Source organism: Sorghum bicolor, chromosome 2 (assembly GCF_000003195.3).
Source record: "Sorghum bicolor cultivar BTx623 chromosome 2, Sorghum_bicolor_NCBIv3, whole genome shotgun sequence".
NCBI lineage: Eukaryota > Viridiplantae > Streptophyta > Magnoliopsida > Poales > Poaceae > Sorghum > Sorghum bicolor.
The window spans coordinates 13496569-13510721 of record NC_012871.2 but is presented as its reverse complement, the minus strand read 5'-3'; the positions used below and the strand labels follow the sequence as shown (position 1 = coordinate 13510721).

Sequence of the window (14153 nt, the reverse complement as noted above, 5' to 3'; positions counted from 1 at the left end):
AAAATAGTTTAGTTTCATTCGTCATCCAAGAGTAGCTAGAATAATTTTAGCACTGACTTTAAAATTTATAGCCTCACTTGCATTAGTATCGGCCATCTAGCGCGTACCAGGTGCTACTGACGGGTAACGAGGATGGCGTCGCCTACTTCTCCAGCCACGAACAGAGGATGGCAATGGCTAGGGATTCCAAAGTGAAGAAAGGATTTTAAAGCTACAGACAAAATGGTAATGGAAAGGGCTGACAATGGGGGAAGAGAGAACTCGAGGGGTTTCCCATTGACACCTCCCGCAGCAGTGCCACGTACTGTGCACGGTGGCAAGGACACATCAGCAGTGTACGCACGTCTACGTCCAATTGGATGGAGTTGGGCCCAAATAGCGATTAGGGAAGTAAATCTGCATTTTGCTGAGATTGAAGACCGAGACGACACCACCGAAACAAGAACGTTCAAGTTTAACGACCGGAGATGCACTTTACTCTTTTAAAAAACACAGAGAACACTTCCACTGCAGCGTCTTCTCCCTCGCGTCCTTCCCCTTGGTCCCGGTCATCATCTCCCTCACGAGCGCCGCGATCTCGTCGCTCCCCGCTCCCTGCGGCAGCTCGCCGCCGATGCCCCAGGCAACGCACACCTGGCGGCAGTTGGTCGTCTGCTCAGACAGCACGGGGCATCCGAGCACCGGCACGCCGTGAAGAACTGCACGTCGGGGACGCCGACCTCGCGCGCCGCCACGGCCGCGAACGGCATCGGGGTGTTGAACGGCTCCAGGCAGTTGCGCTCCTTCGCCTCGTGGTGCGCCCGCAGCGTGCGCGGCGGGTCGTCCAGCGACAGCCCGTCCGGGATGACCTCGACGGCGAAGCAGGCCTCGTCGTCGTCGTCCTCCTCCTCACGACGTGCGGCTTCTGCTGCGGCTGCGGCTGCGCCGTCGAGGAAACCATGGCGCCGGCCCGACCGACAGTGCGTGTTCTTGCTGCCCGACTGCTACTGCACTGCCGTGTTATATATGGTGTACTACACGAGACGTGGGCCTGTTAGCCTCCACGGAACGAAGCAAGGCACAGCCACCGTACGAACCACCCTGCGGCAAATGGAGCTTCCACAGCGTGCAGGAGTTGGAACAGTTGGCAGCCACATAGCACAGCAACCACACGGAAAAGTACGTACGTACATACGACAGAGAACCTAATTACGAGGGAACAGATATGCAGGTAGCGCCAGCGGTCCTAAAAAAATTATTTCGAGGCGCCATCTGGTCCTCAAGGATCTCAAGTACAATTCCATGGCACAAATTACATATAATATATGGGCTGCTCCAAAATCTCTGGCCAGGCGAAGTTGCGCCTCGTGCCCTAGGGAGATTATCATGATGGCAAAAGCTTTGGTTCGTCCTCTCACCTACGGATATTCCTCTGAGCTAGAACCGATTTTGTTTTCTCCAGAACACCAAAGAAGATCGACCCGCCGATGCCAATCCATAGTACCCTTGGCTCAATACCCTGCAACCAGAAAGATATATCAATCGAATTGCGCGTACCCAGCAGTCGCAGGTGCACATTTATAGTTGTGGTCCAGCTATTTCATTCTATTATTGATTTATAGAGATAGATAGAAGACATATAAACAAGCAACGATAATATCTCTAATGTGGACCACACAGGATTTTGAAATGTGACGTGATGTAGATGCCTGTTAATTTCTAATCACCAGTGTGAACTCGTACAAGCTCTTGTTACTGTCATAGTTGACAGTTATTAGGACCGGATCGGACTGGCCATTCAGACCAGAAAAAAAAAATGGAACAGGAGCCCAGCCAGTTCAGTCCATGTAAAAGACGATAAGCAATCGAACCAGTATGAAATCATTGAACCGGCAGTCTTTTTACAAAACCGGTCTAAAACCAAAATTTGAATAGAGGAAAACCGGGCAGCCAGCACAGTTGCGAACTTGAAGGAGAGGGACAGGAGAAAATTAGTGTCAAAAGAAGGTGGCACAGGGATTCAAACCCTGGTCTGGACGTTGGGGGTGGGGGTGGGGGTGGGGGGGGGGGGGGGGTGTTGCAAGAACTCTACCACTGATCTATGACTGGTGTTCTGTTCTCCTTGTATGACTAATTATATTTGAACTGTGTTGAGCCGGCGGTTCAATTGGTTGGATCAATCAAACCGTGTGTCTACCGTGAATGCAAAAGTTTTACCTTCAAAAATGCGCCAGCACCTTCCTCTCGCATGATAGTCTGCGCACAATCAATGAATCCTCTATATTGGTTTGCTTGTCCCTGGAATCAGAGGAATCTTCGAAATAAGCATTGATCCATAACAAGTGCCATCATGTCAAAAAGAGTTCATGCAGTCACAAGATCCACCTGAATCATCAATCTTGTCTTCATGACATCGAGGGGTGTTGTTAAAGCACCAGTAATGGCACCTGACAATACGAAGTGGGCACTTAAGCTACCATGCTAAATATGCCAATACAAGTGTATCATAAACTAAGGATATAGCAGGTGGAATCACCTACTGATGCAATCTTTTTTTTTAAAAAAAAAGTTACTTATGTATGCTAATTGGGGAGGGCAATCGGCACCTGTAAGTCAAAACCACCAGCATATTGGTGCCATGTCAGCAGCGTTCTCTTAGACATATGTCTAGCCTGTCTAGACGCTAGTCATGGGGTTAACGACTAGTTTAGCACCTAGACTTTGGGCTAGACGGTTAGACAGTCTAGACAGTCAACTCTAGTCAAAGACCATCTAGACATGAAGGCTAGACATGCATTAGACTCTATTAGACGATCGACTAAATGTCCTAGACATAAGTCTAGGCAATGAGACAACCCAAATCCCACCCGAACACTGTACAAGGAAGCATTCAACCATCCTGCGTAGATTGATATTGTAACTAAGCTAATAATGTAATCATATTATATCATGTCCTAATCATATCATATGATATCATAATCATATCATATCGTATCTGTGGTTCTCTTTGCTTCTTTTGGTTTCTATAAATGGTAAATTGTCATGTCTATATGTTAGAGAGATGATGAATTAGAAGCGTGATAAACCGAGAACTTGGAACTATTGTATTTAAAATCTCAACTTCTCATAATTTGTCTTAGTGTTTTGGATGCTAGAGTACAGTTAGCCAATTACATGTGCATTTTTCTGATATCTGTTTGAAATTTTAGCTACCGCAATACAAAATCGTCTAATACGTCTAGACATGTCTAGTCTTGGTCTAGACCATCTAGACGCTAGTCAGAAGGTTGATGGCTGTATTGTGTCTAGCGTCTAGGTTAACGCTGCATGTCAGCAAACCCAAACCGGATTGTGGTTTTGGGTGCATATATTAGACCATTACAGTTCAAGGGTACAAGGCTTTGGCAATTTAAGGATAAATTAGATGGCTGAAAAGTTGAAGGTTGTAACTTGTGTTTCTTCCATCTGTTACTCATAACAAGAATGGATCTAAACTTAAATTTTAAACATAGGTAGAACACATTGAGAAGCCAAGCTAGAATTTTCTTCTGCCTTATTTCATGTTGTTTTGGTGTCTGGATGGATAATGATTTCACAATTGCACCCTAAAGGGTGGGTGCACTTGAAAAAGCCAAGTGTAACTTTGGTAAAGAGATGAGAAAAATTACAGAAGCGTTTTTTAATCATTGATTACAGAATAAATAAATGCACAAAGCCTAAGAAAACTTCAAAGAAAATATTGGTATAAACCCTTATAGAATAGCAAATATGCACAATCTGGTTCTTTTTGGTTTAATAAAATCCTAACAATAGGGGCTTCCCCTGCTGTTTTTCGGATCTAAAAACTATGCACAATCTTGAGAGAAGATAGGAAAGAATACCAAACTCGAATATACTGGAAACCAGCCTAGTATGGAAGTTCAGTTGTACCAGCAAAAGCACCAATAATTGCATTCTCTGCGTCTTTCAACTCCCTCTTAGCCTGGATCCATAAGAAAGTCAAGACTGGGTAAATGAGATATATCAGTTCTGGTTCTGGATAGCTAGTTGTGTGTTTGCATTTACCAAGCTCTATTTTGGCTCAAAGCAATTGCTCAAGTTTAAATGACAACTAAAAGAGAGGTAATTACTGAGCTTGAATATAAAAGTCATTAATGTGCATAAAGGTTCAAACTTAGCCATGGCAAGTCAGTTTAAACTTACTAAAACTAAGAGACAAGTGATAATAAAAAGCACTCCCACATCCCATGTGTATCAACAGAACAAAAAAAATAATGGGATGCACTTTCCAATTGCTATAACTATCCTCTTGCTGTAAACAGCAGTAGAATCGACCCACCCTGTGTTATAGAAATCCAGGCTTCCAGACACTAGCAATGAAGCAAGCCATAAGATCTCTTTCACAAACAATGGATGCACCTTGAAGCCATAAATTAAGTGTAGCTTTTGGGAGGTAACTGTGAAACAAGAAATCAAGAGGTGACAATGGATATGAAGCATTCAGAACAATAGGAAGGTTACAGTTATCTTGACGTTAAGCTGCTACTATTGATATTCTGTGATCAGCATTACTGCATTAGTATCTCCTTTGGGTTTATCCAGAGAGTTAGATGCAGTCACTTTGAATAAGTTATTTTTCCTTTCGGCAATATAAAACTACAGAATTTGTTACTAATGTTTTTACTCCCCTTTATTAGAGTTCGATTGATTAGTTTGCACGATTATCTTTGCTTGATTATTTTTAAGTTCGGATGGATAATGTTTCATAGTGAGTCAAAGCCATGCCATCCTTCCTGATGGGATATCATTGTGATAAAGCAGGAAGAATGAATAACTCTTTCACTGCTATTGTGTTCTCTCATCATACTGATTCAACTTCCAGTCAGAGCCCTAATCACTTCAAGCACAATTATCTAGCCTCCTCAGATAGGCAGCTATCCCATTCTGAACAATCAGTAAATCAGAACATGCTGGTTCACAATGGAATTTTTCATGAACAATGCATTAGATTCATCAAATAAGTGAGATAAATACCGTTAATCGATAACCAATTCGAAGCTGCTCATATATGCAAAATTGAATGGCATCAAATGGCAGATCTCGCAGTAGAAAGGAACCATAGCCCTGCAAACCGAACGACACATGTTTGTGGAACTGATGAGCCACTGAAATTAGAATTTACAAGGAAAAAATGAAAATATTGATCATCCTAGTAGACGTAATTCATCAGCATTCACAAAATATGAAACAAAGGAAATTGTCATATGACTGAAAGATACATACAGCATAAAGTCCTTTAATTCCTTCTTTAGCGACAATAAGGCGAACGGCATCAGGTGCAGTCTTGAACTGACCCATTTGAATTCTTTGTTTAACCACCTGAATCCAGTGAATTTTATTCAAATTATGGTAACATTTGAAGTGCCAAGGGCAGAAAGAATAAAACTGACCTCTGTGGGAACACGAATGAGAGAAGAAGCAGCCCCTCCAATTGCCCCTGCAGTCTTTTGCATATATCTTCAGAACACAAAACAAATTCATTGTAATTTGTAAAGCAAAAGGTTTTGAAAGGTTATATGACTAGCTTAATAGTAGTATTTTTTTCAACTATCCGATTTAATTTGGCACCAAGTAATTCCATATACTCCAAATTAAGAAATCAACAAGGCTATGAAGATAGTTTTTCAGCTGACATACCAAATGAGCAATAGCACTCAAATTTTCAGGAAATATTTCCAGTAGTTTTCTTTTAGCTGGTTCATATACTCCAACAAAAATTGCGGAAGCACTGTAACAAATATGAAGTGGCTCAGTGGAATCACATTGAAACAGATATATATGGAAAAAAACCAATAACTATGATACAATCAGGGTCTCAGATTCTCAACTCAGATATAGCAATATATATGTCAGGAATGTAACTACACATTGACCATGGAAATAAGATCATGGACTAGTAACACCTCAATGCAGTATGGAAAGGATAAAACCACAATAATATGAATACAAACTACAGTAAAAACATCAGGGAGAAATAGCTAAGAATACACAATACTGCAATACACTAAAATAAGTGGCACATCCAGACTCCTGCTTGTATTGCCAACAGCATGATAGCATTATCTAGGCTTGCATAAGAAACCTCTTCAGTTTTCACTGTAAAACTAAATACTCACGGAAGAACACCGACAATATTTCCAGCTAACCCAGCATACAGGCCTTTCCATTGAATTTTACTTCCGCCTTGTGCAGCCTATATAAAAATAAGAAAAACAAATCTCATAAAGTTGACCTATGAACTTCTGTGTTACTTCAAGAATTTGGTTCCTCAGCAATGGCCAATGGGTAAGTAAATAAAACTGATACAGGCTGTGCCACTTCAGAAAAAAAAAAGAGAGTCTTATAGGCGCCACAAGCACATCCAGAAGAATTGGTAGCGAAAGAGATTGTAGAGACACAGCGGTCTAAATTTACTAAGAATGGCATCAGTAAGGTCCGTGAATTAATGAGTATATTATTAAATATACGCATATTACCATGCATCTGAGAATGAGCAATTTGCAGAATGATCATTGCATGATAAGCTAGACAAACGGGCACTGCATTCAAATGTATATTGAGCTTACCTGAAGCCTAGTCTTTATTGTATCAATAGGATATAAAGCTGTTTCAACAACAACACCAGCAGCTCCTCCAGCCAAGGCCCCCTCTGGAATTGCAAAAAGGCACGTCAAGCAAATGCGGGGGTAAGGAGGACAACCAAGCCTACATTATAAACCCTAAATCCTAATCTAACTGCTGAAAAGAAAACTTGACTGTAGAGCCTCAGAGGAATGATATCGTAGTGCATTTGATGTAACAAATCTTAGATGTCTACATGGTTCAACCCAGGTAAACAATCAGAGGTGAAAACTTCAAACTCAATGAACAAGCATTATCCATTAACCAAAGTTCCTAAATGCATCTAGCGTTCGATCCGCTGTAAAAGAAAAAATTGTTTATATGAAGTAAAATCCCCCTACCGAAAAGAAGTTGGAGGAGATCGCATGATCCCCCATCTCCACCTCCGCCCATGCGCTCACCAAACACTTGTCTGCACGGTTCAGTCGGCAATAACAAAATTCGATGCAAGAACAGAGAGGAGATGCCCGCAGGTTGTGCTGAGTCACCCGCTCCCGTGTAGGAGCAGATGCACAGGAAATCGATCCGGACGGCACCGAATCTGGCGGTGAAAATGGGGGCTCGGGGGCGCTGGCGAGAAATGAGGAGGGAGATTGGAGAGGGTTTTATCGCGCAGGTGGTCAAGGTTCTACCAGTTTGATGGCTTCTGGTTTCACTCTCTCAACGGGTTCCACAAGCGGACGCTGGTGCCCTTCCAATTCCAATTTTCTGCTGCTGCCAGTGCCAGGCTTATCGATGGGCAGATCAGATGAACCGGTTTGGGGAAACAATGGAACTATGTGTAGAAAAAACATAATTTGCATTTCTCGCAAGCAGTTTTAAGTTTAACTACATCTATATATAAAAAATATTGTTAGATCGGCAGTGTATTCTACACCCGATAGCTAAAACCGACGACGAAATACTGAATACTACTACTGAGGACGCATCATTAACACAAAATACTGAATAATACTAACACGCAACTTGAATACTACTGAGTAGGCATCATTAACACGGAATATTGAATAAATACTACTCCCTTATCAATTTCTAGAGTTGTCCTAAAGTCAAACTTTTTAAACTTTTATCAATTTTTTAGAAAAAAAATGCTAAGATTTATGGTATCAAATTAGTATCATTAGATTTATCGTAGAATAAATTTTTCATATAATGCGTATTTTATGTCATAAATGTTGTTACTCTTCTCTATAAAGTTAGTCAAATTTTAAAAAAAATTGACTGGCACAGATTCTAGAAATTGATTCTTTCCCAGAAGAGGGAGTAATACATATAACTACTAAGGCCTTGTTTAGATATGAAAATATTCTGGATTTCGCTACTGTAGCACTTTCGTTTGTTTGTAGTAAATATTGTCCAATCATGGACTAACTGGGATCAAAAGATTCGTCTCGCGATTTACAGTTAAACTGTACAATTAGTTTTTATTTTCGTCTATATTTAATGTTTCATGCATGTGCCGAAAGATTCGATGTGACAGAAAATCTTGAAATCTTTTTGATTTTTGGGGTGAACTAAACAAGGCCTAAATAGTATCAGTATAATAATTTGGTTTACACCTAAGGTGTACAATAACACATATTATTAGATTAATTTATGAAATATATTTTATAATATAAACTTATTCAAAAACATAAATGTTAATACTATTTTACATTCTTTCTTGGAACGAATGAAATACAAACAAACAACAAAAAGGATCCCTGATTCCCCCCTAGCGTAGATATTTTTGTATGTTTTGATTTGGCACCAATTCAATTTTTAGCATTATATATAGGAAGAGAATTCTGGCGAGCACTCGTGTTCCCACGCTCCAATTTTATATATAGTTATTTTGCAAATAAATAAAACGAGCACACGAGGCCACAATAACAACAGTCTGGGTCAGAATTAAGAAATGACAAACAACCTCCCTTCAGATCAGAGGACATAGTAGTGTCTGAGTTTCACAACAGATAATGAGTCCGATACTGCCCAGATTGGCCAATTGCTTTGGTCTAGTTACATTTCAGTCATGTTTTCGACCTAGTCTCAGCACGTCTAAGCACCTCCTCTTGCACAATGAATGGGACCCTTGTGCCCTCAATAGAGAATATCCAAAAGTATACCACATTGCTCCATCACTAGGGTTCCTAAGGTTGTACAGCTTCTAGGAGCTTCTCATACACTTGCCGTGCAGACAAATCCTCAACCTTACAGCAAAATCCAAGTATACTTTTAGAAGAGAAAAAATAGTAAATACATGGGAAAGTTTTGCTGGAAAAGAAAACTAATATAGGATTCAGTTCAGTGCATGAGAATTCGATACTAATTAGCAGTAAGTGAGAACTCACAATCAGAAGCTTCGATTTGTTATTCCATCCTCTTTGAAGGGTCATCTGAGTCAATCTTAGGCCAAGAACCTGATTTCACAAGCCATCAGCACGGACGTCTTCACATATAACAAGGTTCAAAACTGAAACTGCTTATTATCACAGGCTAAAACATCCCCAGTTATAAACAAGTTCCCTACTGGACAATGGCGGTCTCAGAATTTAGATTATCAACTAAATTGATATATATTTACAACCAAAGGCATACTCCATTGTATAATTTGAGCATAGATTCACAGACATTTTCATTTTCATCAAAGCTATACTTATTGCATGCATATTGTGATGGCACACTGGAGCATTCAGAATATCACTTTTTACAAGGCTCAAAGTGCACAAAAGCACACCACAATAAAACTAGAGTGCCATTGAAGAAAATCACCTTGCCCATAAATTCTAGCAACTCACTGTTAGCCTCCCCTCGAGCAGCAGGGGCAGCTACTGTTACTCGAACATCATCTGCGTTCACTCCTGAAAGTACACAAAATCCTGTCAACACATTGTATGTGCCAATGAACTGAAATATTGTACACTGATATCCAAATCTACTATGTTTCACATGAAACTGTCAGTGCATCCATACACAATTTTTCATCACAAACATTGTATGTTGTAGTTTCAAAAAAAAATGCATACTTGTTATTGCTGAACGTTGTGCCCGGTCTTCCACTTCAATGGCTACTTGGACAAGTCCACCTTCCAGTTGTGTGATGCAAGGAGGTACAGGAGCATCCTACAGTTTTCACGATCATTAGGACTAGAAAATACAAACAGGCTCAATTTAGCAAAGGTCTTTCTGTTGATGCGGTATATACATGTGGATTTGTCTCAGCTGCAACTGAACTCAGTGCTCCATCAACAACGTATATGAAAGGAGCAACCTCCAGATCCTCTTCTGATCGGTAACAAACAAAAAGGTCACATCCCACACAGCTCATGCGGAACTGCTTTTCAAGCTTTCCTTCACCACTGCATCAAATATATAATTACATAATCACCACAATCTGAAGTATAACCTGGTAATCACTTTGGCATAATAACCCTGAAGGCTTGTTTGGCTGCAACATACCATCCATCCCAATGCACATGTATTGAGGTGGATTAGGATGGAAAATTAATACCTAAATAGAGAAATAGGTAGTCTGTTTTAGGTAGTACTGCTGGAGATGCTCTTATATAAACACAATTCAAAAATTCCCATAGTGTATGCTATACTATTGAAAAATCTATAAACACACTGCATTGATGAGGCCACAAAGAGATTTGTTTCCCCTAGAAGAAAACGGTGCACATATGTAGCCAAAATAGCACCCAATTTCATAGTTACATACTATCTGGCAAACTTAAGATATTAACCAATGTTTAGAGTTTACAGAAGAACATACAAACACAAGACATTATATTTGATTATCAGAACATAATTACAATATAAGTATAAAGGTGAAGTACTCCAGTAAGATTTACGAGGGATGATTATTATACCGTTTCAACATTACTTTTCCTGACTCCTTCACATTTAGCCTTGAAAGATGCTTAGCCTTGTCTAAAACATGTGCTCTGTCAGTCTTTCGCTTGGGCATTTTCTGCAATTGGGTATCTTCAGAACAAACATATCAGAATTGAATATAAACAATTTTCATTGTTGAATCGTTTAAACCACTTCCCCTACAAAAGCAGTAGCAATTCCTCATGACGAGAAATTAAGATATATCTTCTGATGATGATGAAGCATAAACTTTAAAAATGTATTGCATATTTGCATCAACTTGGAAAATGAGGTTTTACTGATTTTGTCTACTTTTAATTTTTAGTCTATTCGATGAAAGTATTAATCAGCCTGCTATCAATTAGATTTGTACAATTTGTTTCTCTCGCTTACTGGCACAATTACATTTGTACAATACGTAGTACACTATATGCGGACTAACGCAGCCTAGTTCTACAGAACCTCCAAAGCCAGAAGACAGACGAAGAAAATTTGAAGTATGCAAAGAAATGTTGTCGTGTGGTCTGGAACTGGTAGCTAAACTTTTTCCTCGACAAAAACTATCCCCTCCTCCTTGAACAGTTCAAAGCTGATTCTTCCGCTTGAATTCAAGAACCCAACCTCCAGTAATTCCTACTAGCAGACTACCAGATCTGGGGAAAATTAAGCGAGTGGGGGAGGAGGAGCTGACCGGTGATGAGAACGTGCGAGGCGCAGTGCTTGCAGTAGTAGACGAAGAGGTCGGACTCGGGGCCCTCCGGCAGTGCGTCCTCGCTCGAGTACGTGTGCGTCGTCCGCTTCGGCATCGCCCCCCTCCCTCTCCGCCGCCGCCGCCGCCGCCGGGATCAAGAAGCGAGGCTTTCAAGTCAGGCCCTTACGGGGAAGGGGGAATAGATATTCAGGCGGAGCCAATCGAGCTGACGGCGGCGCGAACGGCTGGAGGAGAGGGATCCGAGCCGTCGCCTCTGCGAACGAAAGGAGCACGAGGAAAGCAGCGGCGGCAGGCGCGTGCGCTTCCCAATCGGCTCGGCCGTTCAGGCGTGGATTTCCCGGGTTTCGGTGCTGACCATGTTTGACCTGTATCCAATGACCAGATAAGCATTATTAGATTAATCACCTCATATATTTTTCATATAAACCTATCTTGAGATATGAATATTGGTACTATTTTTTATAAACTTAATTAAAAACTGAGATTGATTAACTCCTAAAAATATGAGATGAAGATTTATTTGGAATGGGGGGAGTCCTTTCTGTTTTAGATTCTAAGTTTTTTAATTTTATTTTACACTATGTGGGTTCTGGCACATCTTGTCAGTTGAATGATCACCTAAAAGCCCTATGTTTAGTTTTAGTAATTGAGACAGTTAGTGGACTAGCATTTTTTACACCCTAGGTGTAGAATATTATTCTACACCACCAGTCAAAACTGAGCAGAAAAAATACTGAGCAGTACTGAACAACGTTCAGTATTATTCATGAGTACACTGAGGACCCTGAAATACTGAAAAATACTGAAACACAAGTACTGAATGATACTGAATTTTGTTCGGTACAATAGTTTGGTGTAGAATAGTATTCTACACCTAGGGATATATATATATATATATATATATATATATATATATATATATATATATATTATCCTACAGCTGGCTACAAAATAAAATACTCCTATTTTGTAGCCACTTTGACTTACGATAATAACTATGCTAGTTTACAAGATTATAATAACTTCTTACTAAGTGGTTTTGCTATAATGTTACGGTAAACATCTCCATCTGTTATAGTGACTCAATTATCGTAAATATGTATACATATTATCGTAAATTAGTATATAAAATTATCGTAAATGGAAGTGGCTACAAAATAACTTATTTTATAGCTAGCTACTGAATATACTATACTCTCCCTAGGGTGTAGAATAGCGCACACTACTCTCTCCCGTTCCGTTTTGTATGTCAGCTGTGGCAGCTGGTATCTCTATCTATCTTCACGCCTTGTTTAGTTCAAAAAAATTTGCAAAAAAAATAGATTTTTCGTCACATCGAATCTTGCAGCGCATGCATGAAGCACTAAATATAGATAAAATAATAATTAATTGCACAGTTTGTTTGTAATTTGCGAGACGAATATTTTAGACCTAGTTAGTCCAGAATTAAACAATATTTGTCAAATACAAACAGAAGTGTTACAGTGTCTATTTTGCAAAAAAAATTAGAAACAAGGCCTCATTTAATCCCTGATGCACCTTATCAGATGCTACAACGACTGAGATAAAGGGACAGGGAGGGTAAAGTTTTGCTTCCCCATTATTAGGTATATATACTTCTTCCATTTTATTTACATAACATATTAGCTTGCTTCCCCACTATACAATCTAATAGACGTCATAGGGCCTATTTAGATCTATTAGCTGCTAGCTACTCCTTCCGTCCAAGAATAGATGACATTATGAGATACACGCTGGTCAAATTTTTTAAACTTTGACTACATTTGTGTAAAATATATACAACATTTGTATCTCTAAATAAATTTATTACGATAATATATTCAACGATCTATCAAATAATACTAATTAATACTAATTATGTATTATAAATATTAATATTGTTTTATATATAATTGGTCAAAGTTAAAAAAAAAGTTGATTTTTTGAGAAGCAAGAATAACTTCTATTTTGAGATGGAGAGAGTAGGTAATAACTCATAGTTAACATTGGTTAGCTAGATGCTGCTAATACTGTAGTTAGTTAGCTAATAGCTAGTTTTGCCTATTACCACTAGTACATAAATCTTTTTAGAGATTGTCAAAAATGATTTACGGAGACAGACAAAGCAACCACATCCAATTAAAGGTTACAATTAATATTGATTAACTAAGGCGGTTGCTTTATCTATATCAGTTAATCAAATAAAAAATAAAAAAGACGAGCCTAGACGCGAGCCCATCTAGGGTCCGACTTTGAGCCCGTCTAGATCTAGCCGCTAGCCGCCTGGATCCATCGCCGTCTTCCATCGTGGTGCGCGCTTCCACCACCACCGTGCGCCCCCTGAAAGCCCAAGTTTGGTTTCGGTAATTAATGACACCAAGTTGCTAATGTTATTGTGTTTAAATGATATGAGTTAGGCATGACAACACATGTAATGAAGGAGAAATGTGACATGGAGTGGTAGACACATGATCACAAATAGATAGAGCATGAACATGGGAATGTAGATCATGGTGATCAAGCACTCGATGATGGACAAGGAGTAAAGAGATCAAGGCAAAGGTATTGTAACACCCCAGGTGTTTGTCACTTGCTAAGTACTAGGTTTGAGCTCAAACATGACAAGTTCAATGGTAATAAAGAGGTCAAAGTCAATCTATGAAAGTAAACCCCAACTTGGGCTTGGTGGATGCAACCTTGCTTGCATATATGCCTTTTTAAAAGGTATGCTTGGATGATGCTAGTGGAACATTTTCCATGTGTCTCATATCTGTCCCAATCTATGTTGGTCTCTGGAAATGTTTGGTGAAGTTTGGAATCAAGAAGTCACATGAAATGATAAGTTATATCCTTGTTGGAATGACTCTATTAAGGAAATGGAATCATGGGTCACCAACCAAACCTTGAAAACTTGCTCATATGA

At 39.7% G+C, this 14153-nt stretch overlaps 2 protein-coding genes across 4 annotated transcripts; both read right to left on the bottom strand.

The window, feature by feature from the left end:
- Positions 193-7487, bottom strand: LOC8057310 (S-adenosylmethionine carrier 1, chloroplastic/mitochondrial). Of its 2 annotated transcripts, XM_002459684.2 has the most exons (11): positions 7002-7482; positions 6606-6688; positions 6156-6232; positions 5677-5767; positions 5430-5483; positions 5263-5358; positions 5014-5103; positions 3910-3961; positions 2365-2426; positions 2197-2277; positions 193-1498 (listed from the first exon to the last, which is right to left on the bottom strand). In XM_002459684.2, the coding sequence occupies exons 1-11, from the start codon at positions 7051-7053 to the stop codon at positions 1394-1396; spliced, it is 843 nt and encodes a 280-aa protein (XP_002459729.1). In that variant the 5' UTR covers positions 7054-7482; the 3' UTR covers positions 193-1393. The 2 variants fall into 2 exon arrangements, with proteins under 2 accessions (XP_002459729.1, XP_021309332.1); XM_021453657.1 differs by lacking the exon at positions 5677-5767 and having other exon boundaries at positions 5430-5496; positions 7002-7487.
- Positions 8530-11626, bottom strand: LOC110432206 (UPF0235 protein At5g63440). 2 transcript variants are annotated; one of them, XM_021452184.1, is made up of 7 exons: positions 11210-11626; positions 10515-10629; positions 9848-10001; positions 9669-9765; positions 9415-9503; positions 8994-9062; positions 8530-8852 (listed from the first exon to the last, which is right to left on the bottom strand). In XM_021452184.1, exons 1-7 carry the CDS (start codon positions 11322-11324, stop codon positions 8793-8795), a joined length of 699 nt encoding a protein of 232 aa, XP_021307859.1. In that variant the 5' UTR covers positions 11325-11626; the 3' UTR covers positions 8530-8792. The 2 variants fall into 2 exon arrangements, with proteins under 2 accessions (XP_021307859.1, XP_021307860.1); XM_021452185.1 differs by having other exon boundaries at positions 10515-10615; positions 11210-11591.

Bases quoted from the DNA above. Each gene is read 5' to 3' on its own strand.
- LOC110432206 (XM_021452184.1), bottom strand. From the start codon at position 11,324: ATGCCGAAGCGGACGACGCACACGTACTCGAGCGAGGACGCACTGCCG. The intron at 10,630-11,209 runs GTCAGCTCCTCC...TTTGTTCTGAAG, and splicing joins CTCGCACGTTCTCATCACCG to ATACCCAATTGCAGAAAATG. The intron at 9,063-9,414 runs GTGATTTTCTTC...TTGTGAAATCAG, and splicing joins TGCTAGAATTTATGGGCAAG to GTTCTTGGCCTAAGATTGAC.
- LOC8057310 (XM_002459684.2), bottom strand. From the start codon at position 7,053: ATGGGCGGAGGTGGAGATGGGGGATCATGCGATCTCCTCCAACTTCTT. The intron at 6,233-6,605 runs GTAAGCTCAATA...ATTTTTATATAG, and splicing joins CAATAAAGACTAGGCTTCAG to GCTGCACAAGGCGGAAGTAA. The intron at 5,104-5,262 runs GTATGTATCTTT...TTCGGTTTGCAG, and splicing joins GAATTAAAGGACTTTATGCT to GGCTATGGTTCCTTTCTACT.